Below are 24,524 nucleotides of genomic sequence, written 5' to 3' on the forward strand. Positions count from 1 at the left end.
CTGCCAGCATGGGTGGGGGGTCAGCCTGGCAGTGCTTAGACCATACGCCACACTGCATCAAATTGGTCTGTATGGCTGTCGTCCCAGAAGGAAGCCTCTTCCAAAGCTGATGCACAAGAAAGCCCGCAAACAGTTTGCTGAAGACAAACAGACTAAAGACATGGATTACTGGAACCATGATTTGTGGTCTCATGAGACCAAGATAAACTTATTTGGTTCAGATGGTGTCAAGCGTTTGTCGCGGCAACCAGGTGAGGAGTACAAAGACAAGTGTGTCCTGTCTACAGTCAAGCGTGGTGGTGGGAGTGTCATGGTCTTGGGCTGCATGAGTACTGCCAGCACTTGGCTACAGTTCATGAAGGGAACCATGAATGCCAACATGTACTGTGACATACTGAAGCAGAGCATAATCTCCTTCCTTCAGAGACTGGGCTGCAGGGCAGTATTCCAACATAACGACCCCAAACACACTTCCAAGACGACCTCCCTGCTAAAGAAGTTGAGGGTAAAGTTGATGGACTGGCCAAAATTGTCTCCAGACCTAAACCCTATTGAGCATCTGTGGGGCATCCTCAAATGGAAGGTGGAGGAGCGTAAGGTCTCTAACCTCCACCAGTTCTGTGATGTTTTGGCTGTGTGTTGAGTTATTTTGAGGGGACAACAAATTGACACTGTTATACAAGCTGTACACTCGCTACTTGTAGCAAAGTGTAATTTCTTCAGTGTTGTCACATGAAAAGATATAATAAAATATTTACAAAAAAGCAAGGGGTGTACTCACTTTTGTGAGATACTGTGTGTATATATATATGTAATGTATGTATATATATATATATATATATATATATATATATATATACACATATACATACACACACACACAGTTGTGCTCATAAGTTTACATACCCTGGCAGAATTTATGATTTCTTGGCCATTTTTCAAAGAATATGAATGATAACACAAAAACCTTTCTTTCACTCGTGATTAGTGTTTGGCTGAAGCCATTTATTATCAATCAACTATGTTTACTCTTTTTAAATCACAATGACAACAGAAACTACCCAAATGACCCTTATCAAATGTTTACATACTCCAGTTCCTAATACCGTGTATTGCCCCCTTTAACATCAATGACAGCTTGAAGTCTTTTGTGGTATTTGTGAATTAGGCTCTTTATCTTCTCAAATGGTAAAGCTGCCCATTCCTCTTGGCAAAAAGCCTCCAGTTCTTGTAAATTCTTGGGCTGTCTTGCATGAACTGCACGTTTGAGATCTCCCCAGAGTGGCTCAATGATATTGAGATCAGGAGACTGAGATGGCCATTCCAGAACCTTCACTTTATTCTGCTGTAGCCAATGACAGGTCGACTTGTGTTTTGGATCATTGTCATTTTGGAATGTCCAAGTACGTCCCATGCGCAGCTTTCTGGCTGATGAATGCAAATGTTTTTCTTCAAGTTTTTTTTTTTTTTTTTGCCTCATCATCACTGATGCTCCCAAAGATATTACTCCAGGTGCAGCAAAGTATTTTTACCTGCATATCAACCACTCCACTCTCTTTTGCACTGATATGATGAAAACATCACATTATCATCTCTATTTCCCAGCGTATGACTCCGTCAGCCATTGTCGTCACTGTATTGCAGGTTTCCATGGCTCCCTATTTATCTTTTCAAAGCTTCTTCGTTTTTTCCCGTCATAGGGTTGCTTTGCTCCTTGCTAGGACCCATGGAGTCTGCTCTGCAGGTCAGCTTGGCACCTATTATAAAATACTGCAATTTGAATTGACTCATCAATCACTACGCCACGTCTTCTTTTTCTCTACTGTTTGTTATACCTAAATGCGTATGGAGATGGAGATTAAGCCATTATATAAGCTGGATGACAACCTGTGCTTTGGATAATGGACTTAAATAGTGTAACCTTGTCATAAAATGCAACGTTGGAAAGATTGTAGCAATGGATGCAAAGCAAGGCTGCAATGCCTCTTCCTTCTCTTGTAATTGGGAAAATTCTTCCAATTTATTAAATTACCAATTCTTGCCATCAAGAACAACAAATGATAGCACAGAAGAATTGAAGTATGGTTCAAGGTCCCTACTGCATGGAATTCTGGGAGTGTTCATGATAGTGATGTGTATTACAGCAGCAGCAGGTGAGTCTTCTTGATTGTCATATGGATTATCACATGCTAAAGTTGCTTTTTTTTGTAATGGTTGACAATAGGCTTTCTAAGCATAGGCTCTTGAGCCAATGTATGGGCAGTTCTCAGCCTGGCTAAGGCAGAGCCTTTTTAAATAAAGTCAGAACACTGAAATGCTGCAAGCTGCTAAGCTTGCATGGCTCATGTGAGGTTTGCATATTCAGTTATTGTAGGCCACCATAATTTTATTAGAAATTAAATTATAAAAAAAAATAAAAATTCAAAGCCCCAAAAAAGAGGCTTTGGAATCATAATTTTTATTCCAGTTTATAAAAAAAATATTGCATATATCTCCTTAATTTAAACATTTGCTTTGATATTAGATACCATGACTGTTTGAACCTTGTATTAGTGGTTACAACAAAGACAATGTTTAGTATTTTCTTTTTATATTTAATATAGGGTAATATGCAATATTGCATAGCCTTATGTCCTGTCCTATTTGACATGTACTGTATTGCAAGCTGAAATATATACATGTATGCACACACGTGAATTAATTTGATCATTGAATCAGCACTTGTAGCATTAACCCCGCAGTGGCTGCAGATGACTGGTTTCCCTACTCCTGCACAGCCAGGTGACAAGCATTTATCACTTCCATTCGCACACAAGGAAAAGACTTTGAACTTGGTTATTGTTGTTTATTAGGGGTAATAACGTGGATGGGGAATAGGAATTATGGAATGCCCAGCTTGATTGGAACAATAACAGGGGCAACTTCCTCCCTATTTACATGCTCCAGAACTGTCCTCCTCTTGAATGCAAAGATGCAAAAGTCCCCTAAGGACTATGAATACTCAGTCCCTTAGAAAGTGGCACAAAGTGTTGTAGACTGCACACCAGAGTATCTCCAACTGTAGACACTGATCCCAGCACTACTTCCTACAGGAACTACCAGCCCACCCGGCTGCTCAGAGATCTCCCAGGGCAAGGAAAAGGAAATTATTAATCACAAGCCTTCCAGAAAGGCTTTCTACATCAGGCAGTTTCTCCCCTTGTGAACCCCTAGGTGTGCTAATGTACTCACACTGTCCTCCTTGCTCCCGCTGCTTCTTAGGCAAGACTCCTTTCAAACCGGGCTACCGTCAGGGTCCTCCCAAGCCAGCCTGAGCTCCAGCCTGAGGCAAAGCCCCCCAGACCAGAAACTTCCCTCTAAGGCCACCGACAATCTCCTCCGTATTCCATCTTCCACCCAACTACCCTGCTGGCATCATCCATATTTAAGGGCTGGCTCAGCCACCCTGCCAGACCCACTGCCTGGGGATTGGCCAAGCTCCCCTAAGTATGCAGATCAGCCCTCCTGGCTTCCATCCTTTAGCTTCTAGAAAATTTCTCCAAACTTCTAGAACCAAAGACCTGCCTGTGTGAGTCATCCAGCCTGACCTGCAGTAACCCTGACCCAATTTAGACTCACTAGTTAACTATGAGTCAGAATATAGATTTACCTACACTGACACTAGTAGCACAATAGAGGGTGCTACATCTTATCACACAACTTCTTTTGGGGTTTCAGTAAAAGAGCTAATTACTGCTGTGACAGCTTAAAGTGGTTCTAAAGTCTGAAAGCTTTTTACCTTCGTGATTGGGTTAATATACAGTACAGACGGTAATTATGTTTAACATTTTTACATGGTATATGTCCAAAGACCAATATATAATATGTAACAAAATAATAATATTGACATGGCAGAATAAAAAACTTATAAAGTTGGCTAAAATATTGGATTATTATATTATTAAGCAAACAAAACCTAAGAACTTGCCTATTAGTCAGTATGAACTAATATGTATAGTTTTATATTATTAAAAAAACAGAACATTGTTTTATATTATTAAAAAAAACACACAGTTAAAGGAAAAAAAACAAAAATTATGAAAATTAAACCAGTATCGTACCTAAGGCATGCTGTGTATATGCTGCAAAAAAAAAAACCTAAACCAAAATACACAGGACGTATGTAGCACCCGTCACTAGTGCCAAGCACCCTGTTTCTTCTATTCCAATTTGAGGCTGTCAAGATGGCAGCCAGGACTTGCTGTATTAATAGAGCAAACAGCTCTAGCCACCGCTGCTAAAAACAAACCTTCCAGTTTGTTTGTAAACACTGTTCACTAGATACAGATTCAGAGATACAGACTAACATAATTATCATTTGGTGTAGGCTTCAGTCTAATTATGATGTCAGTTAAAGCAACCATATTGGTGAAAAAAAAGAGTTTTATTCTTTCCTCTAAATAGAATTTGTTCCTATTTAGCTGCTTATTAACCCCCAGTTAGTGCTAATTACACCCCCCCCTTTCTCCTCTTACCTATTATTTGTCTGCAAATTTTTCAACTTTTTAAAAATCATTAAGACCCCTTTCACACTGGGGCCACCGCGCGTTAGTGGTAAAGGGCCGCTCATTTTAGCGGTGCTTTACCACTGCTTTTTTGGCCGCTAGCAGGGTGCTTGTAACCCCTGCCAGTGGCTGAAAAAGGGGTTAAAAGCACCCGTGTTTCGGAACTTCCGACACGCTTTTCAGGCGCTGGCCATTCATTTCAATGGGCAGGGCATTTTGGGAGCGCTGTATACAGTGCTCCCAAACCACCCCAAAGATGCTGCTTGCAGGACTTTTCCTAACGTCCTGCAAGCACACTGCCGCTTTGTGAAAAGTCACACTGAAATGAATGGGAGGTAGTTTTTAGGTGCTTTACATGCACTATTTCTAGAGCTAAAATGCCTAAAAACCCCCTCAGTGTGAAAGGGGTCTTATTTTAACTTAAAGTGGTTGTTAAGCCACTGTAATTCAAACATCCCTTCCCTTTTGTCATCTAACATTATCTGTCCTAGTGTTTGTGCTGAAAAAAGAAATGCAGATTTATACCTTATATCAGAGCATCTCCTGGCGCTCCCGTGACTCCTCACGGAGAAGAGAGAGCCGAGGAGTCACGTGAGCGCCGGGAGACGCTCTGATATAAGGTATAATCTGCATTTTTTTTCATTTTTCAAACACAGACACTAGGATAGATAATGTTAGCTAACACAGCAGAGGGGATGGGATGTTTGTAGTACAGTTATTATAGCAGCAGGAAGGGAAGGGGCGGGGAGAATAGTGGCACAGACTAGCTGACAGGCAGGGAGGGGAGGACAGATGAGAGCTGCAGATAGCTGTGGATGACAGAGGCATGTAAACTGACCCTGTTGTTAGGGCTCAACAGCCATGATAAACCGTGGTCAGTTTACAGGGGGAAGGGCATAGCCAGGCAGGATCAGTCAGGTTTTTTAGGTGATGGAAGGTGCCAAATAACACAGCACAAGTACTGTGCTGTTATGCATGCTTTAAGGGAACATGATCTCTTTTTTTTGGGCGTTACAAACACTTTAACATTTCTTACATTTCTTAACCACTTCAGCCCTGGAAGGTTTTGCCCCTTAATGACCAGAGCATTTTTTGCGATTCGCCACTGCGTCACTTTAACTGACATTTGCGCAGTTGTGCGACGTTGTACCCAAACAAAATTGACGTACTTTTTTTCCCACAAATAGAGCTTTCTTTTTTGGGGTATTTGATCACCTCTGCAGTTCTTATTTTTTGCGCTATAAACAAAAAAAGCCAACAATTTTGAAAAAAAAGCTATATTTTTTACTTTTTGCTATAATAAATATCCCCCAAAAATAAATAAAAAAATGAATTTCTACCTCAGTTTAGGTCAATATGTATTCTTCTACATATTTTTGGTAAAAAAATAAAATAAAATCGCAATAAGTATATATTGATTGGTTCGTGCAAAAGTTATAGCTTCTACAAAATAGGGGAATGATTTATGGCATTTTTATTATTATTTTTTTCTATTAGTAATAGAGGTGATCTGCAACTTTTATCGGGACTGCGGCATTGCGGCGAACAGATTGGACACTTTTGACACTATTTTGGGACCATTGACATTCATACAGCAATCAGAGCTAAAAATAGCCACTGATTACTGTATAAATGTCACTGGCAGGGAAAGGGTTAAACACTAGGGGGCGATCAAGGGGTTAACTGTGTTCCCTCAGCGTGTTCTAACTGTGGGGGGGGGGGGCTACCACTGACATGACAGAGATCACTGTTCCCGATGACAGAGAACAGAAGATCTCTGTCATGTCACTAGGCAAAACAGGGAAATGCCTTGTTTACATTTCCCCGTTCTGCCTCTCCTCGCCGCGATTGCAGGCCGCCGACGGACAGTTTGTCTGAAGATTACATAGAAACTAATATCTTTTCTCCAAAATAGACCTTGTTTGTCCTTAAAACCAATATATATATATACACATATATACATACAGTATATTACTTTGTTATTTTAAGTATTACCACAGTTAGCCTCCAATATGGAAGCCCTTAGCAGAAATGTAAAAGCTGTTCCAAAGGGGGTACAGGAGCTTAAGTGGTTAAATAGTGAATAAATTATTTCATGATTTCACAACATGAAATGTGTTCCTCAGCACTTTTTGGATTTAGTCCACCTGAAATTATCTATTACAGGATACAAATCAATTTTTCTTTTTTTCCCATAGGAAATCTTCTGGTTATTGTTATAATTGTAGCAACAAAACATTTCCATTCGGTGACCTCAATCTTTCTGATTAACCTGGCCATCAGTGATTTTCTTGTGGGCACTGGAATAATGCCATTGGTGGCTACTTCAGTTATATACAACAAATGGTCTAATCACCAGGTAAGATAAGGCAACTTTTCAGGTACACGTTGTATTGGGTGGACCATTATTTACTAATAATGAGCAGAATGATTCAACCAAACCACAATTTAGCTCAGATTGTAACAATTAACTGGTACTGGATGTTTGCCAGCAGGGCCACCATCAGGGGGGTACAGCCCATACAGATCTCTCTGGATGCCCGGGCCCCAAGTTGGCACCTCCTCTTTGTTCCTTTCTGGCCCCTACACTAGTCCCGACTCCCGCTGGGGCCACCCGCTGCACTGGCTCCTGACTCCCAGCCAGTGGCGTAGTGTGCAGGGGTAGTTGGAGCGCTCGAGGGATGCAGAAATGAGTGCCACGCCCTCCTCCAGAACACCAGTGGTTCCATCCACCTGCTCCTCTCCTCCCCCTCATTTGATGGCCGCTCCGTCCTCCTAGCAATCCCTGGTCTCAGTGTCCTGGAAGGAGAGGATCCCCATGCTGCTCCGTCCCCTCCAGCATGCCTGAGCTTCTTACACACATCCCTTCTCCCACCCCTCTCTCTCTGCCTGTGTGCTGCTGTGTCTGTGAAGGGGATGTGGGGGCGGGAAGATTAAACAAGCCGACAGCCACATTGAGAGAAGCTGCTAAATGAGAGCCCTCGGGGACCATCCAAGTGAGTGAGCATTGTGACCAAACCCTGACCCCTCTCTCTCCCCCCTCTCTCTCTCTCTCCTCCTCTCTCTCCCCTCCTCGCTCTCCCCCTGCCCCCCACTCTCTCTCTCCCCCCTCTCTCCCCCTCTTCTCTCTTCCCCTGCCCCCTCTCTCCCCCTCTTCCCCTGCCCCCTCTCTCCCTTTCTCTCTCTCCCTGCCCCCTCCCTTTCTCTCCCCCTGCCCCCCCTCTCTCCGCCCCCCTCTCTCACCCCCTGCCCCCTCTCTTTCTCTCCCCCTGCCCCCCCCTCTCTCTCTCCGCCCCACTCTCTCCGCACCCCCTCTCCCGCTGCCCCCTTTCTCTCTCTCTCTCCCTGCCCCCCCTCTCTCTCTCCATCCATGCCTGGAAATAGCTTTACCCCAGTCTGTTTATTAAACCCCTTTTTTCTCATCATCTACCTATAGATATGAGCTATAATAGTATAACAGAATTACTTTATTAACTCTATCCACTTTAAATGGTATTAAACTCCAAAGCAAACATTTATTTTATTGCAGCTTTCCAATTTTTAGATGTGGTGGCCTCATTCCTTTTCTTTTTTAGGTTTTCTTTTTAGGTTTTCTTTCTTTTATTTTCACCTGGTGATCCTGTTAGTAAGTCTATTTATTTATTTTTTTCAAAAGAACGAGCTGTCTTGAAGATGTAGCAGTTAGAGGGTTGAGACAAACCATTTAACACTGAGCTAGAGTATGGCTACGATTTGTTTGATGTACCTAAACTGGCTAGTACATCTGCTGTCCAAAGATGTCTCTGTTACTCCTTCGTCCAGAGTGGGGGCACTCTAATACAAGAAGTGTGTAACTGACCAGATCCCCAGGGGAAAACAGAAAATAAAAAGCCTAAAAAAAACCCCCAAATGCAGCCACCACATCTAAGCATTGGTAGGCTGTAAATTGTATTCCTTTCCATTCACAGTGGATTCGGTGGAATGGCCAATGGGTGGACTCTGGGGAATGTTGGTGGTCAGGCCCAGGGGGCCCAGTCCTTAAGCTGTGTAAGGGGCCCCAAAATTTCTGATGGCTGCCCTGTTTGCCAGTGATCCTTGCATTACTAGGAAATGTGTATGAAGTGGAAAAGTGGTGTAACATATGTTATAATGAGTGGAGGCATGTGCTGTATAGAACACACAGGACAACATGTAGAGTGAGGCCATGTGGTGTATTGCAGATGCTGCAGAGTGTGCAGAGTGGCATATAGAGTGCCATGTAGAGAATATAAATCAAAGGACAATATTCACAGTGGAATGGTGTGACAGCAATCACAACATTTTCTTAAAACAAACATTTAAGTGGCATTGGTTGTTGTCCAACATCATATCACTAAAACCGGAGACAGTGCTTGAAAGGAAAAAGACAAATGACCACTTATAGGTGTGAGTGCACAGGTGGCACACAGATAGGCATGATGAGTATGTGACATCTATGTAAGAAGAAATATATCATAAAGAGCTGACATTTTCTATCATCCCGCCAGGTCTTAGCACTGTACATGTCCTGCAGCTTGTTATAACAGGTCCCCTCATAATTGGCATGGGGCAGAGACCCTGTAACGCCCTTCAGTCTCCTCCCCATTTCTCTTGCCCCGTGCCTAGTAGCCCCAATATTTATTGTCGTGGAACCAGGCATACACTTTGGAAACTTCAAAGCCGTAGAACCTGGATCCCAAAAACGAATCTGCCCCTTGGTTGCTTCATAGAAACTGCACAAATCAAATCCGGCACCCTCCAAGCCACCACAAGGAGATCTGAACCATCCTTCAAAACATTGTGGACTGAAGTTGTTTTCACACTATTGTAAAACTACGCTTATACATTTTAGCTTTTCCGGGCCTCAATTAAAGACCATGACTAAGACCAGAAAGTCTGAAAATATTTAAGAATAGTTGTTTGTATACTGAGTCTGTTGCTTCAATAATAGAATTTCAAATATATACATTGTAGATACTGTATGTGATGGTGTTTCTTGCAATATGGCATTTTATTTTGCTATGCTGTCTCATACATGGACACCTTATTTGTGTAATCTAACATGTCTTGTAATGTGTTACAGTATTTGTGTTCATATATGGGATCGGCTTTTGTGGTATACTGCACATCCTCTGTGCTGACATTGTCTGCCATTGCCTTGGACCGATACAGAGCCATTATAGACTGTTTTCAATACAGCACTCAAGCAACAACGAAACGAGCCATCAGTACAGTCATCTGGATTTGGACTCAAGCCATCTTTTCTGGATTCCCACCTTTAGTAGGTTGGGGCCAGTTTAAGTATCTGCCATCCACCTTCAGCTGCTCTGTGAACTGGGCACACAGTCCTACTTACACTGGCTTCATATTGTCCTGCTCTTTTCTACTGCCCACGTGCACCATGGTCTTTTGTTACATCCGCATTGTAAAAGTTGCAAGAGATCATGCCAGACGTATACACAACATTGAGTGCCAGCTCCAGAAAAATGTCAAAGCCAATACAGCCTTTCTGGACAAAATATCTCTTCAAAATGCTGAAAAGATTATAGCAGACCCTGACACAGATGGCTCTCAAAAGAGCACTGATGCATCCCCTATACCAGTTTCTGGGTGTTTGCCAAGCAAGAAGCAAGATATATTTGCAATGTACAACACACCTGGAAAAGAGCACAATGGCACCTTCCGTCTGTTTTTAGTTATTTTAGTTTTCTTTTGCTGCTGGGTGCCATACATCATTGTCTGCATTCTACAATCCATCTCACAGAAGAGTCGGCAAAAGGGTGTCCCAGCACTGGTGGAAACCATCTCTGCCTGGTTAGCTTTACTGAACTCAGCCATCAACCCCCTCCTTTATGCTCTCTTGAGCAAAAGGTTCCGAAGAGCTCTTTCTGGTATAAAACAAAGAACATTTTTCAAAATGAATTTTTTCTTACAAAATTTGCTTGCAGTAGTAAATTATGATAAAAAGTCTTCAAATGTACAGCCCATTCAACTGCCAAGACCTCAGATGCATGCGAATCACTGGGACAATCGAATACATGTGCATAGTATCTCCATGTTTAGTATTGCATCATTTGCAGAGACTGGTCTGGAAGAAGAGGGCAGCATTCCTATTAAATTTAATAGGGTGGGATCATCTGCCGTTTGGCGATCACAAGTCAATGCGAGTTGTTCTGATTTACACCATGAAAGTCTTCTGTTCAAACCAGAGCCTCTACTGAAACAATATTTGGACATCCCTTGCTTACCGTTTGAGCCACTTAGTTCTTGTCCAATAAAAGAAGAAAACAATATTGACTCTCCAGTATTTGTATTTGGCAATATCACCATAAAAATCAAAGAAAGTAACTACGTTTGTGAGGCAGAGTCCTAAAATTGTGTGGACAACAGTATTATTGTGACTATGTGTAGGAAAAAAATGTACTTAAACATGATAGGACTTTATTTCGACAGCTACAGGATCGCCAAAGCTATGTTCTTTTCATCCTTAAAGTGGATGTAAACCCAATGTCATCCTTTCTAAACTACTACCATGGGGGTTATCTATAAGGATATACATGCCTCCTGCATGTATCTTTACCTGTCAAATGTCTCCCCTCTGTCTGTTATTAGACCCGAAAATCTGCATATTCTGTGGGTGGGTCTGTTGTCTGGAGCTCGGTGGGTGGAGCCGTGATGTCAGTAGACTCCCCGCCCACCTCTACACTCCCCTTGTCAGTATGTATTTTCTCCTGTGTATTTCTAACACTGAACTTCTGCTATGATCTCTAACATCCAGTGAAAAGACAGGAAAGTAACCACATGACTTCAGCATGCCAAATCATGCTGTTCTGTGGAACAGCCAATCCTTGCAGAGCTGCTGAAGTAAGGAGTGGGGGTGGGAATTAAAAAATAATGCATGTCTCTTAGGCTAGTGCACGAGATGTAAATCACCTGTCACTCACAGCAAGGGGGAGGATTTGAAGTTTTTCTCTGTTTGTCAAGATTTATCTCACTGAACAATAAAAGAGGATTGCTCAGAGATGGATTAACTCTTTGTGGCAAGACTGGGCTCAAATGTTAGGCAATCTTATACTCTACATTATGAAATAATAAAAAGAAAAAAAAAAAAAAAAAAAAAAAAAATCGGGTTTACATCCACTTTAAGACACAAAGAATAATTAACAAAAGAAACAGATTTTGGTGCAATGAATTTTGGGCAAATGTATTCATTTACTACATTCTGCAAGCTTCTGTAATATAATTTTCTAGAACACACAGGAAGATCAGATTTACACCAACTGTAATTCAAGGATTATTCAATAAATGGTGCAAATGACCAAAGGGATTTATGGAGAGTGAAAACATAAGGGCAACTATTGAAATCACGGGGCCCCATACAGCCTACCTGACGGCCCCAATCAGTTTACTGTGCTTCAGTGATGAATGAAGACAGGAGTGATTGGTATAGATCGCTCACTGTGTTCATTCAGGAAAGGAAGGGGCTAGTAAATGACATATTTACCGGCCCCTTCCCCCCTTCTTTATCCTGAAACACTCCCCTGTGTGCCTGCTAAAGCTGCCAGTGGGAGAGGAGAAGTCTGAAGCGCTTCAGGGGGAAAGGGGCACACATGGGGTCCGGACAGTAGATGGAAGAGGCACATGTGCTAGGGCCAATCCCCCTGCAGAGCAGCAGAGGGAGAAAGAGGAGGAGAAACTGGTAACACTGCATGGGGAGACAGAAGGGGATTGGTGTCTGCATAAGGACAGTACTGCTGGCCCTCCTGCTCAGCAGGTGCCTGGGCCACCCTTTTGAACTGATGGTGCCAGGGCCCAGTACAGGAGGGCTGGTTGTACTGCCTTATCAGCGGCCCTGATAGCAACCACTCAGATTTCTGCATACATTTTTCACTTGGACATACCTGTATGTGGATTTTTCTTTTAATAAAAACTCTGCTTATTTGCATACAGTACCTATCATATAGATCTAAATACCCGATAGCATACCTTATCAGTTTAATTCTAACTCTCAGGCCTCGTTCACACCATAACGATGATGGAAACCGATGCACAGATTTCACTTGCAGAGAAATTAGTTTACATGAGTTTTCATGCACGCTTCAATGAGTTTATCCCCTTCCTGCCGAGCGTACGCAGATATGCGACCTCGGCTTTCAGGGGTTATACTGGGATGATGCCCGCAGCTGCAGGCATCATCTCAGCACTGTTTTTTAGAGCGGTCGATCGGCTTTCCAGGGATAACAACCGATACGGCTATAAGACCCCTATCCCGCCGCCTTCAGCTGCTCTGACCGGGCCTCCCGTCATGCCGGGAGACCTGATCCATGATCCGCCACTTCCAGCGGCTATAGACAGACTGGCACAAAGCCGGAAATGGCTTCATTCTAGTCTCCTGAATGTAAACACGGAAGCGACGTCACAACGTCACTTCCTGTTTACTCGGCTACCAATGGCGCTGGATTTAAAAAAAATATACAGTATTCAGAATCGCCGTTTTTGGCGATCTGAATACTTTGAAGTGCAAAGGAGGGATTGGAGGTCTTTTTGACCCCCGAGATCCCTCCATAAAGAGTACCTGTCACCACCTATTACTGTTACAAGGGATGTTTACATTCCTTGTGACAGCAATAAAAGTGATCTTTTTTTTTTTTTTAAACACAATTTAATAATATAAAAATAAATAAAATAAATAAGAAAAAAAATTTTTGAAAGCGCCCCCGTTCCCACGAGCTCATGCAGCAAAGAAAACGCATATGGAAGTTGCGCCTGCATATGTAAACGGTGTTCAAATCACACATGTGAGGTATCACTGCGATCGTCAGAGTGAGAGCAATAATTCCAGCACTAGACCTTCTCTGTAACTCTATCCTGGTAACCATAAAAAAAAATTTAAAGCATCGCCAATGGAGATTTTTAGGTACCGTAGTTTGTCGCCATTCCACGAGTGCGTGCAATTATAAAGCGTAACATGTTTAGTATCTATTTACTATTTACTGTTTCGTTTTTTTTTTAATTCTTGAAAGTGTCCCTTTTCCCAAAAAGTTGCGCTTAAAACACCGCTGCACAAATACCGTGTGACAAAAATTATTGCAACAATCGCCATTTTATTCTCTACTAATATATATATATATATATATATATATATATATATATATAATGTTTGGGGGTTCTAAGTAATTTTCTAGCAAAAAATACAGATTTTAACTTATAAACACCAAATGTCAGAAATAGGCTTAGGCGTGAAAGGGTTAAACACGTTCAGTTGCAGATTCCTGCACAGAAAAAATCTGCACTTGATACTAGTGTTGTGGTGTGAACAGGGCACATAATTGTTTTTGTTGTACCCTTGCAGAACGTGTGCAGAAAAACTGACATCTCTGCACCTTGATGTGAGCGAGTCCTTAGTTCTACCCATTTGTTCTCCTGGACCATAGTGTCACTTAAAGTGTAATTAAACCAATAGATTTAACATTTTCAAAAAACAGTTAGGCTCCATGTACACGGAACGCTGAGGCAAAGTCCTCTGAACGATTTTTTTTTGACACCTTGAAACCGGCGTTTAAAACGGACGCGTTTTCATGCTGCAGTTAGCCGCGTTTTACCGCGTTTGCGTCTAGAAGTGTTTAGTTAAGATAACATCATAAGACCCTCCCCAAGCTCAAAAACAGTATTATTTAACTATTTCAGCCATTTTGTGAGACCAGAATGAGTAGCAGCAGCTGAGAGAGCAGCAGTGTACTTGTATTTAGCGTGTCACTTGCCACATAGCCTGCCACACATTGCAGATTGTCCACTTGCCACGTCACCTGCCACAAGTTGCGGATTGTCATTTGCCACGTCACCTGCCACAAGTTGTGGATTGTCCACTTTCCACATCACCTGCCACAAGTTGTGGATTGTCAGTTGCCATGTCACCTGCCACAAGTTGCGGATTGTCAGTTGCCATGTCACCTGCCACAAGTTGCAGATTGTCCACTTGCCACGTCACCTGCCACAAGTTGCGGATTGTCATTTGCCACGTCACCTGCCACAAGTTGTGGATTGTCCACTTGCCACGTCAGCTGCCACAAGTTGTGGACTGTCCACTTGCCACGTCACCTGCCACAAGTTGCGGATTGTCATTTGTCACGTCACCTGCCACAAGTTGTGGATTGTCCACTTGCCACGCCACCTGCCACAAGTTGTGGATTGTCCACTTGCCACGTCACCTGCCACAAGTTGTGGATTGTCCACTTGCCACATCACCTGCCACAAGTTGCGGATAGTCATTTGCCACGTCACCTGCCACAAGTTGTGGATTGTCCACTTGCCACAAGTTGTGGATTGTCCACTTGCCACGTCACCTGCTACAAGTTGTGGATTGTCCACTTGCCACGTCACCTGCCACAAGTTGTGGATTGTCCACTTGCCACGTCACCTGCCACAAGTTGCGGATTGTCATTTGCCACATCACCTGCCACAAGTTGTGGATTGTCCACTTGCCACGTCACCTGCCACAGGTTGCGGATTGTCATTTGTCATGTGACCTGCCATAAGTTGCAGATTGTCCACTTGCCACGTCACCTGTCACAAGTTGCAGATTGTCACTTGCCATGTCACCTGCCACAAGTTGTGGATTGTCCACTTGCTACGTCACCTGCCACAAGTTGTGGATTGTCCGCTTGCTACGTCACCTGCCACAAGTTGCTTGTTCAAATCTAACAACATATGGGTCAAATTCCAATTATACTTCGGATAACAGCAATGCTAGTGGTGTATTGGATTAGATCAAGGGCTCATTAGGGGTATATAAATAGTCTATGAATAATTGCAAGCAATTACAAGTTTTTTAAAAAAAAATGTAATGGTTTTTCATCATTTGCCATCATTTTTGAGATTTTTAATGTAAAAAAAATAAAAAAAAAACATTTAAAAACGCTTAGACCCCTTTCACACTGGGGCGCTTTACAGGTGCTATAGCGCTAAAAATAGTGCCTGCAAAGCGCCCTGAAAGACCCGCTGCTGTGTCTCCAGTGTGAAAGCCCCGAGGCTTTCACACTGGAGCGGTGCGCTGGCAGGATGGTGAAAAAAGTCCTGCTAGCAGCATCTTTGGAGCGGTGAAGGAGCGGTGTGTATATCACTCCTTCACCGCTCCTGCTCATTGAAATGAATGGGACAGCGCGGCTATACCTCCGGCAAAGCCCCGCTGCAGCAGCGCTTTGCAATGGTTTTAACCCTTTCTCGGCCGCTAGCGGGGGCGGTTTTACCTGCCACTAAAATGACGGTAAAGCAGCGCTAAAAATAGTGCCTTTTTATCGCCGATGCCGCCCCCGCCCCGGTGTGAAAGGGGCCTTATAAACAAAAACACGGCTAAACGCAAGTGCCAGGAATGTAACTGTAACATTGGATGTTCTCTCAACCAAACTGTGAAACCATCAAATGGCTGGTGTCATAACTGATCACATGTGCAGCATTATGGCAGTTGAAGATCAAACAGAGGCAAAGATGGCAGCTTCCTTGGCTGAAAATGATGGGAGGCTTTAGTTCTGCTTTAAGGATTGCTGAGATGAATATGACACATTTATATGGACTTGATTAGATCTTTAACATAAAACACAAATATTCCCCTTTCAAGTGGGACTTTATTGGCTCAAAAATGGATGTAAACCCCCCAATTTTTTTTTTTTTTAAATTAAGGCTTGCACCTTGTACAGTATAGGGTTTCATGTTATCTGTGCCTAGTGTTGCCACGAAGAGTTAATCCAGCTCTGAGCAATTATATTTTTTCAGTGAGGTAAAAACAGAGAGAAATAGTAGTGATTTCTTCCCCCTTGCTGTGAGTGACAGGCGATTTACATATCTCGTGCACAAGCCTGAGAGACATTCTGTGTACTTTAGATCCCCGCCTCCTTTCTTCTCCAGCTCTCCCAGGATTGGCTGCCCCACACCTCAGCATGATTGGGCATGCTGAAGTCATCTGGTGACCTTTCTGGGTTTTGACTGGATGTTAGAGATCATAGCAAAAGTTCAGTGTAAGAAATACACAGGAGAAAATGCATACTGACAAGGGGAGTGTAGAGGTGGCCGGGGAGTCTACTGACATCACGACTCCACCCACTGAGCTCCAGACAACAGAGCCACCCACAGAATCTGCAGTTTTTCAGGTCTAATAACAGACAGAGGGGAGACATTTGACAGGTAAAGATACATGCAGGAGGCATGTATATCCTTATAGATAACCCCTATGGCAGTAGTTTAGAAAGGATAAGAGTGGGTTTACATCCACTTTAAAATATATAAACTTTTATTTTAAATAACATAAAATGTATTGATTTGTACATGTTGTAATGCATTTAAAAAAATCAGTGGGATTGATATAAAAGGGTACCGTACGCATATACGTACATATACTTATTTATACATAGTTCTGCACATGCAGAGATCACATGAATGTATCTGATGCATTTCAGAGACAAATAGCTTTTTCAGGGGTTAACTCTGCAAGCGGTATAGTATGATCTACAGCAGGGATATGCAATTAGAGGACCTCCAGCTGTTGCAGAACTACAAGTCCCATGAGGCATAGCAAGACTCTGATAGCCACAAGCATGACACCCAGAGGCAGAGGCATGATGGGACAGCTGGAGGTCTGCTAGTTGCATATCCCTGATCTGCAGTAACATCAAGGTATATACATACATAAATGGCATAAAAAATTTAAACAAGATCCAAGAATTGTATATTATACTCACAGAACAGTACCCAGAGAAGAGAATCTCTCATAAAATCAAAACAGGACAGACACAAATGCCACCACTCCTGTTGAAATTCCCAACACATCACCCCTATTTAAACTGTAAATTACTGGCTGCTCATTGTGCTCTCCACCCTGCAAGTACACTACTTGAAACTTTATTTTATCCTGGGATCCCTTGCGATTCAGGTAAGCAGGCTGGGCTGACTTTGTCAAGTACCGATAAACTGTAAGACCCTCATTATATGTGGCTTAGCTAACTATGGTACTTTCATACTTGTTTGGATTTGTTCGTAATATACTTTCTCTTTCCTTTTTTTTTTTAATTATTACATATTTTGTTTGTTATAATAGTAATTTGTCTTAATACTTTCTGGGCAAACCAAAAAAAAAAAAATACTCTTATACTGCTCCCAGTCTTTTACCCTCTGTAGTGGTCACATTTTTTATATATAATTAATGTTATGTTTTAGCTTAGCATCTGGCGCCATCTAGCAGCCAAAATATGAAAGGACTGCATTTTTTTTTTCATTGGTCAAGAAGTTGACATGGAAGTGTTTTGTTTGTTTACATTGGACATTAACTTGACCTACCCATAATGCCCATTAACTCCCATGAACATCAGGAGAACAGAACTGCATTGTGGGAAGACTATAAAAGGGTTCGGGGCGGCCATATTAGGTCTCTTGGACACGCATGGCCAGCCTGGGAGGATCTGTGTGAGGTCTCCAGCGCAGCTCGGCCTACCTCCACGGAAGAGGGATCCGAGTAGCGATACTGTGACATACCAGTGAGCTGAGCTGACGGCGGGGCAAGACTGGGGAGGAGTCGGAGGAGCCTGTTGGAGCCATCTGAGAGTTCCAGACAGTCACAACATTTGTAACTTTTACTTTAAGCAAAGAACAGTAAAACAAAATTCTTGTTTAAGTATTCCTGTGTGTAGTGTTGCCTTCTTTGAATTTACTTTCCAAGTCGGAGGATAAAGGTGAAGACAAAAAGGTATATGATATATATATAGATATATATATAGATATATATATATATATATATCTATATATATATCTATATATATATATATATATATATATATATGAAGTTGTCTTTAATTCTAGTGCACACTGTTATTACACTACAGCTGTGTCAAAGGGGATTGAATCTGTGCTGTTACACATAATGGAACCCAAATTGTCAGAGGTAAGCGTAGCTCCGAGGGTCTGGGATGGTCAGTGGGAAAACGAACAACTTAGCAGCTCCTACGGGGGTAGTGCGCTTCACCTCTATAGTACAGATCCCCCATTTTAATTGTAACCAGGACAGTATAGTCCATCTGAATTCCTTGTATTAGGTCACAACATATTTAGTGGAGGTATGTGCGTTAAGAAGAGAGTATTAAATAATCCTAATTCACAGCCTTTAGATATAACTTTAAGATCTGCTAAGAATCATGTCCACATTTCCCCCTTCCTTTTTTTCTGGCACCAAGTTGTCTCAGTGCATCTCCGATTGCGTCTGGGGGTTGAGAAATCTCTACCTTTCTCCCCCTTCCTCTTGATGGGGTGAGAATTTTAATAGGAGTGATGGCATTTGTGTCTTCCCTGTTTTGATTTTATGAGAGATACTATTTTCTTCTCTGAGTACTGTTCTGTGAGTATACAGTAATTTTCAATTCTTGGACCTTGTATATATTTTTTTGTTTAGAAAAGTTTTTATTGAGGTTATAAAGACAGTTACATGTGTATATATTCTTTATGCCATTTATGTATGTTCTAGTATACTTTGATGTTACTGTAGATACTACACAGCTTGCAGAGTTAACCCTGAAGAAGGAGCTATTTGTCTCTGAAACGTGTTGGATACATTCATGCGATCTCTGCATGTGCAAAACTATGTAAAAATAAGTATATGTGTACTGTACCCTTTTGTATCAATCCTACTGATGTGGGATATTTTAAACACATTACATACAACATGTACAAATCAATAGATTTCATGTAAATTAAAATAAAAGTTTATGTATTTTAAGCTAAGCACCATTTTTGAGCCATTAAAGTCCAACTTGAAGTGTGAATATTAGTGTATTGTGTTATATATAGGGATGTTGGCCAGTACAATAGTGAACTTCTGATTTTGATTATATCTTTAGGTTTAGCATGAAGTAAACAAAAACTGAATATATGTTCTCCTCCCCTCCATATAGTGCTCAGCTGGTTGTAGTGGGTTTTTCAGAAAGTGAGCCCTCACAATAATACATTGTAACAGGGTGTGATATCTGAAAAAAAAAATTAAAAGTGTTTATTAATTTTTTTTAGCTGCCAATGAACTTTTCATTACAGCAGGTGATGACGTTTTAGAAGTAAAGCTGATGATATAGAGGTGCACACTTATTTAATTAATTCTCAGACAATCTTTCATAGTATAAATTATCCCAGGCATTTTCATAAAATTGGAATGTCTACATGTACATTTGTAAATGTTAATGATAGCTTATGTTAATTTTTACATTTGGTGGTTATTAAGTACCAATCAGAGAGTACCATACTGCGAAGATCTGGTTCCAATCCTCCCAGCTCTTATTATGTTTTCTCTACTTTCTGGATTATCCTTCCTATGTACTGTTCTCCTGGTTTCTTTTTGTCAGGGGTTTGTCTCTTTTTTCTGTCTTGCTCCTCTCTGCCCCACCTAGTCATACTTTTGTTATTTGTAGTCTGCCTCTCCACTTGCCTGTTGCTGCGCCATTGTCAGATCAAGCCCTATTTTGAGCAACGCTACCTTATTACGTGTATCTTTTTATGTTTTTCTTACCTTTTGCAACTTTTTTTTGTTCTTTGTGTCTGTCTATGCTTGCCTTGCTTGAGCTTTGTCACTGTTGTATGTTGGTCATTTTGATATGTTTGATTCACTTCTATTCTATCTATATGTGCTCTGTTTGTGCAATCATTGCTCTGTTGCCCTGCAGCTTTTATACCAGTTTTTCTTAGTAACCCGAAATGTCTGTGCACAGGCTGTTTGATAAAGGTGCAATGAGCTCCTTTTACCTTTTTTTTTAGCTATCATTTATTTTATTATTATTATTACCATTACTATTGTAGCTGTAAACTGATGGTTGAGGCAGAGGTTACTCTGACTTAATGTTTTTAAATGCTTTTGTATATACATTATGTACATGCGCCAGGTGCACATAGTAACTGTGATAGGGCTGTCATTAGACAGTGCAGATCACAGGCAAAATGCACAGAGCCAATCAGAGTATCTCTGTGCCTTGTGATCCTTGTTAGCCAATCAGAGCAATCACAAGTGTAAACATTGCCTATTTTTGCAAACATTCAGCCCTCCCCTTCATCCACTGACCAAAAATGACTGTGGGATAGTTTTTTTAAAGATAAGCATGTTAACGCGTCACTGACTATCAATGATTGGCGGGGGGAATTGGGTTTACAATGCCTCTGACCTTCAATGACTGGGGACAGGAGCAGTATTATTGGACTGGGTACACAGTTTTGTTGAGTTTTAACACAAAGCGCATTGACATGCATTACTTTGTGCACTGATGTGCATGGGTTAGGGCAACTTATTCGTTTGGGGGATTTACCAAAACATAGCCATGTCCATTTTTGCCTAAATACTTCTGTTTTAATACAATGCCAACCTACAGTTTTTTGCAAGGAAGCAACTCTTATCATTATGTATTAGAAAGAAAAAGAAAATATAGGCCAGTATTTCTCAACCTTTTTTCAGTTTTATGATATATATATATATACAGTGGGGACGGAAAGTATTCAGACCCCCTTAAATTTTTCACTCTTTGTTATATTGCAGCCATTTGCTAAAGTCATTTAAGTTCATTTTTTTCCTCATTAATGTACACACAGCACCCCATATTGACAGAAAAACACAGAATTGTACTCGGAGTCAATCTGTGGATAGTGTACAAAGGAACAAAAAGCAACAAAGAACATAGACCTGAGTTGTGCCCTGGTCAAATGGTCAGTATGCCTAAAAGGGGGCATACCCAAGTATGAATTGAAATAAAATGAAAAAAGAAAAGAAAAAAGGGGAATGGGTGGGTGGGACACGAGATCCTACGACCATAGGAAGGAGAAGAAGGAGGGCAGGCTTTATGCAGCCTGACTCCTCCTACAATAACAGGCTGACCTGCAGTCAGCCTTACACTTGTACTCGGAGTCAATCTGTGGATAGTGTACAAAGGAACAAAAAGCAACAAAGAACATAGACCTGAGTTGTGCCCTGGTCAAATGGTCAGTATGCCTAAAAGGGGGCAAAAATGACCAGTAGGATGAATATGAAGCCAAATTATAGCCCACTGAAATTACGTATAATCTACCAAATACCAATTGCTTGTGGTATCTCTAAAGTGGCTCTGGGCCAACCCAGAGAACAAGACGACCTGCACTTACCCAATACGACTGAAGTCCCAGGCACAAATATGCAGAACTGCTCCTGTCTCTTATGACCCAACCCCGGGTATAGGCCTACCTTGAGCACCAAGCTAGTACCCAACATGAAGGAGACCATGGGAATGTGATGGATACGATACGGAAAATATGACCCATGATGAGAAGTCTGCTGATCACAGCAGGAGGGCTACTTTCAGGAACCCTGAGGATGGCTTTAATAGAATGCACGGCAAATAAAGAAAACCTGTCCGGGTCTACTAACAACATGAAACGCTGAGTCCCAATCAGATACGCCCCGACACTGCTGTGCCGATATGAGTTAAAAGAGGCCAAAAACCGAACCAAGTAGGAAGCCTGCTGATACTGGCCTAGGGACTGAGAAAATTCAGAACCCACAAAACCCCTGAGCCCGTAAAGGCTGCTGGAGCTGCCATGGCTGACTAACCAATAGTTCCATGCTTTGCCAACCCTAGCCAAGGGTAGCTAGGCAACAAAAGGTCGTGTGCATGGATAAGGAGGAACCACAGTCCCCTGGGTAACCTATTTTTGTGTAAGTGACACACCACTGGGTGTGAACTACGAGAGAAACATGAGCATACTGAGAAAACCTGCACCAGGAACGAAAGCTACGTGGAGGAACGAAACCCATGTATAATGCGAGCTTACGAAAAGTGAGCAGCCTAAAAAAACCGAGGCTGCCAGAAACCGCAAACTACTTGCGAAATACCAGTAGCATGAGAACGTGAATTAATGAACGTGTGATGAACATGAGAACGAGAGTAACCTTGGGAAAACATGAGAAACCTGGAAAAAACGAGAGAAACATAAAAGTGAGTTTAACATAGAAACAACAAATTGCATGAAAAGCATAAAATTATATGAAAAACATAAAATTGCATGAGGAACGTAAATAGCATGAAAATGTAAAAAAACATGAGGAACGTAAATAACATGAGAACACATAAATTGCATAAGAAACGTAATTTGCATAAGAAACGTAATTTGCATGAGAAACGTAAGTTTGTACGAAATACATAAGCAACGTAAGAACAGATGAGAAGACTTGCCACTGAACAAGCCAATTAAAAACGATCACCTCAATCTGTTAAACCCATAGACGTGACGGGTAATCTGCAGTGGTAGAACATGAAACAATTCAGCTGTATGAAAGCAATCAGATAACATTACAAATAACCAGCCCTAAAACATAACACCCCTAATACCTGACAAGTATGAAGATGTGAGTGCAGAAATGACAAGACCAAGAGCGTAAAAAATGAACCTAATGACGACACCCTCCTACTGTATGCAGTGAGCGAGCCCGAGCAACCTGCCACGCCAAGACAGAAAAATTAAAAACGAACACTCAGGGCTAAAGTACCCACAGACCGTGGTGGGTAGTAGTAAAGGTGTAATGGTGAACGTGCACGTATGACGTATGGAAACAGGCGAGAAGATTGTGGGACAACAATCAATTAAAAACGAAACCTCAGCCTGTACGGATCTGTAAACGTGACAGACCCTGAATGTGAGCACTAGCTAACGGTAATGCAGCGAACGAAAGGCTGTGACATAAAACATATGACATGAACGTAAGAGACATGGGAAAACGAGAGAAGCATGGGAAAACGAGAGAAGCATAGGAGAAAACGAGAGAAGCATAGGGGGAAACGAGAGAAGCACGGGGAAACGAGAGAAGCACGAGAAATCCACAGGGAAAAAAAAAAAAAAACACCAACGAGAAAAGCACGGGAAAACGAGAAGCATGGAAAAACATGAGGAATATATGAAACAAAGAAAAATAGGAAAAAACATGAATAGGCATAAGAAGTGACAATTTGCATGAGAACACTGAAAAACTTGCATGAGAACACTGAAAAACTTGCATGAGAACACTGAAAAAATTTGCATGAGAACACTGAAAAATTGCATGAAAAAAACTGTAAATTGCACTGGCAACTGTAAAATGCATAAAAACCATAATCACATGAGAAACTGTAAAAAAGCATAAAAAACCGTAAATTGCATACGAAACTAATATGCATGAGCAACCATAAATTGCATGAAAAACCGTAGAATGAACAAGAAATCACAAATCGCATGAAAACCGTAAAATGCATGCGAAACCGTGAGTTGCATGAAAACCCGTAAAATAATGAGAAATCATAAATCGCATGACAACCGTAAAATGCATGAGAACACTGTAAAGTTGCATGAGAACACTGTAAATCGCATGAAAAACGTAATAGTATGAGAAACTGTAAAAAAAAAAACAAAAAAATTGCACGGGCAACCGTAAAATGCATGAAAAACTGTAATCACATGAGAAACTGTAAAAAAGCACGAGAAACCGTAACAAGCATGAAAAACCGTAAATTGCATACGAAACTAATATGCATGAGCAACCGTAAAATTGCATGAAAAACCGTAAAATGAATAAGAAATCGCAAATCGCATTAAAACCGTGAAATGCATGCGAAACCGTAAAATAAATGAGAAATCATATGACAACCGTACATGCATGAAAACACTGTAAAATTGCCTGGGATCACTGTAAAATTGCATGAGAACACTGAAAATCGCATGAAAAACATAATAGCATGAGAAACTGAAAAAATTGCATGAGAACCCGTAAAATGCACTGGCAACCGTAAATTGCATAAAAAACCGTAATCACATGAGAAACTGTAAAAAAGCACGAGAAACCGTAACAAGCATGAACTGTAAATTGCATACAAAACTAATATGCATGAGCAACCGTAAAATTGCATGAAAAACCGTAAAATGAATAAGAAATCGCAAATTGCATGAAAACCGTAAAATGCATGCGAAACC

The 24,524-nt window shown here is 41.4% G+C and overlaps 1 protein-coding gene across 1 annotated transcript; it reads left to right on the top strand.

Moving 5' to 3' along the window:
- The first annotated feature begins 1,466 nt into the window (after positions 1-1,466).
- On the top strand, positions 1,467-13,496 carry LOC141116345 (5-hydroxytryptamine receptor 1F-like). Its single transcript, XM_073608568.1, has 3 exons — positions 1,467-2,153; positions 6,743-6,903; positions 9,625-13,496. The coding sequence occupies exons 1-3, from the start codon at positions 1,958-1,960 to the stop codon at positions 10,912-10,914; spliced, it is 1,647 nt and encodes a 548-aa protein (XP_073464669.1). The 5' UTR covers positions 1,467-1,957; the 3' UTR covers positions 10,915-13,496.
- Positions 13,497-24,524: the final 11,028 nt, after the last annotated feature.

This window comes from Aquarana catesbeiana, linkage group LG13 (assembly GCF_042186555.1).
Source record: "Aquarana catesbeiana isolate 2022-GZ linkage group LG13, ASM4218655v1, whole genome shotgun sequence".
NCBI classification, from domain to species: domain Eukaryota; kingdom Metazoa; phylum Chordata; class Amphibia; order Anura; family Ranidae; genus Aquarana; species Aquarana catesbeiana.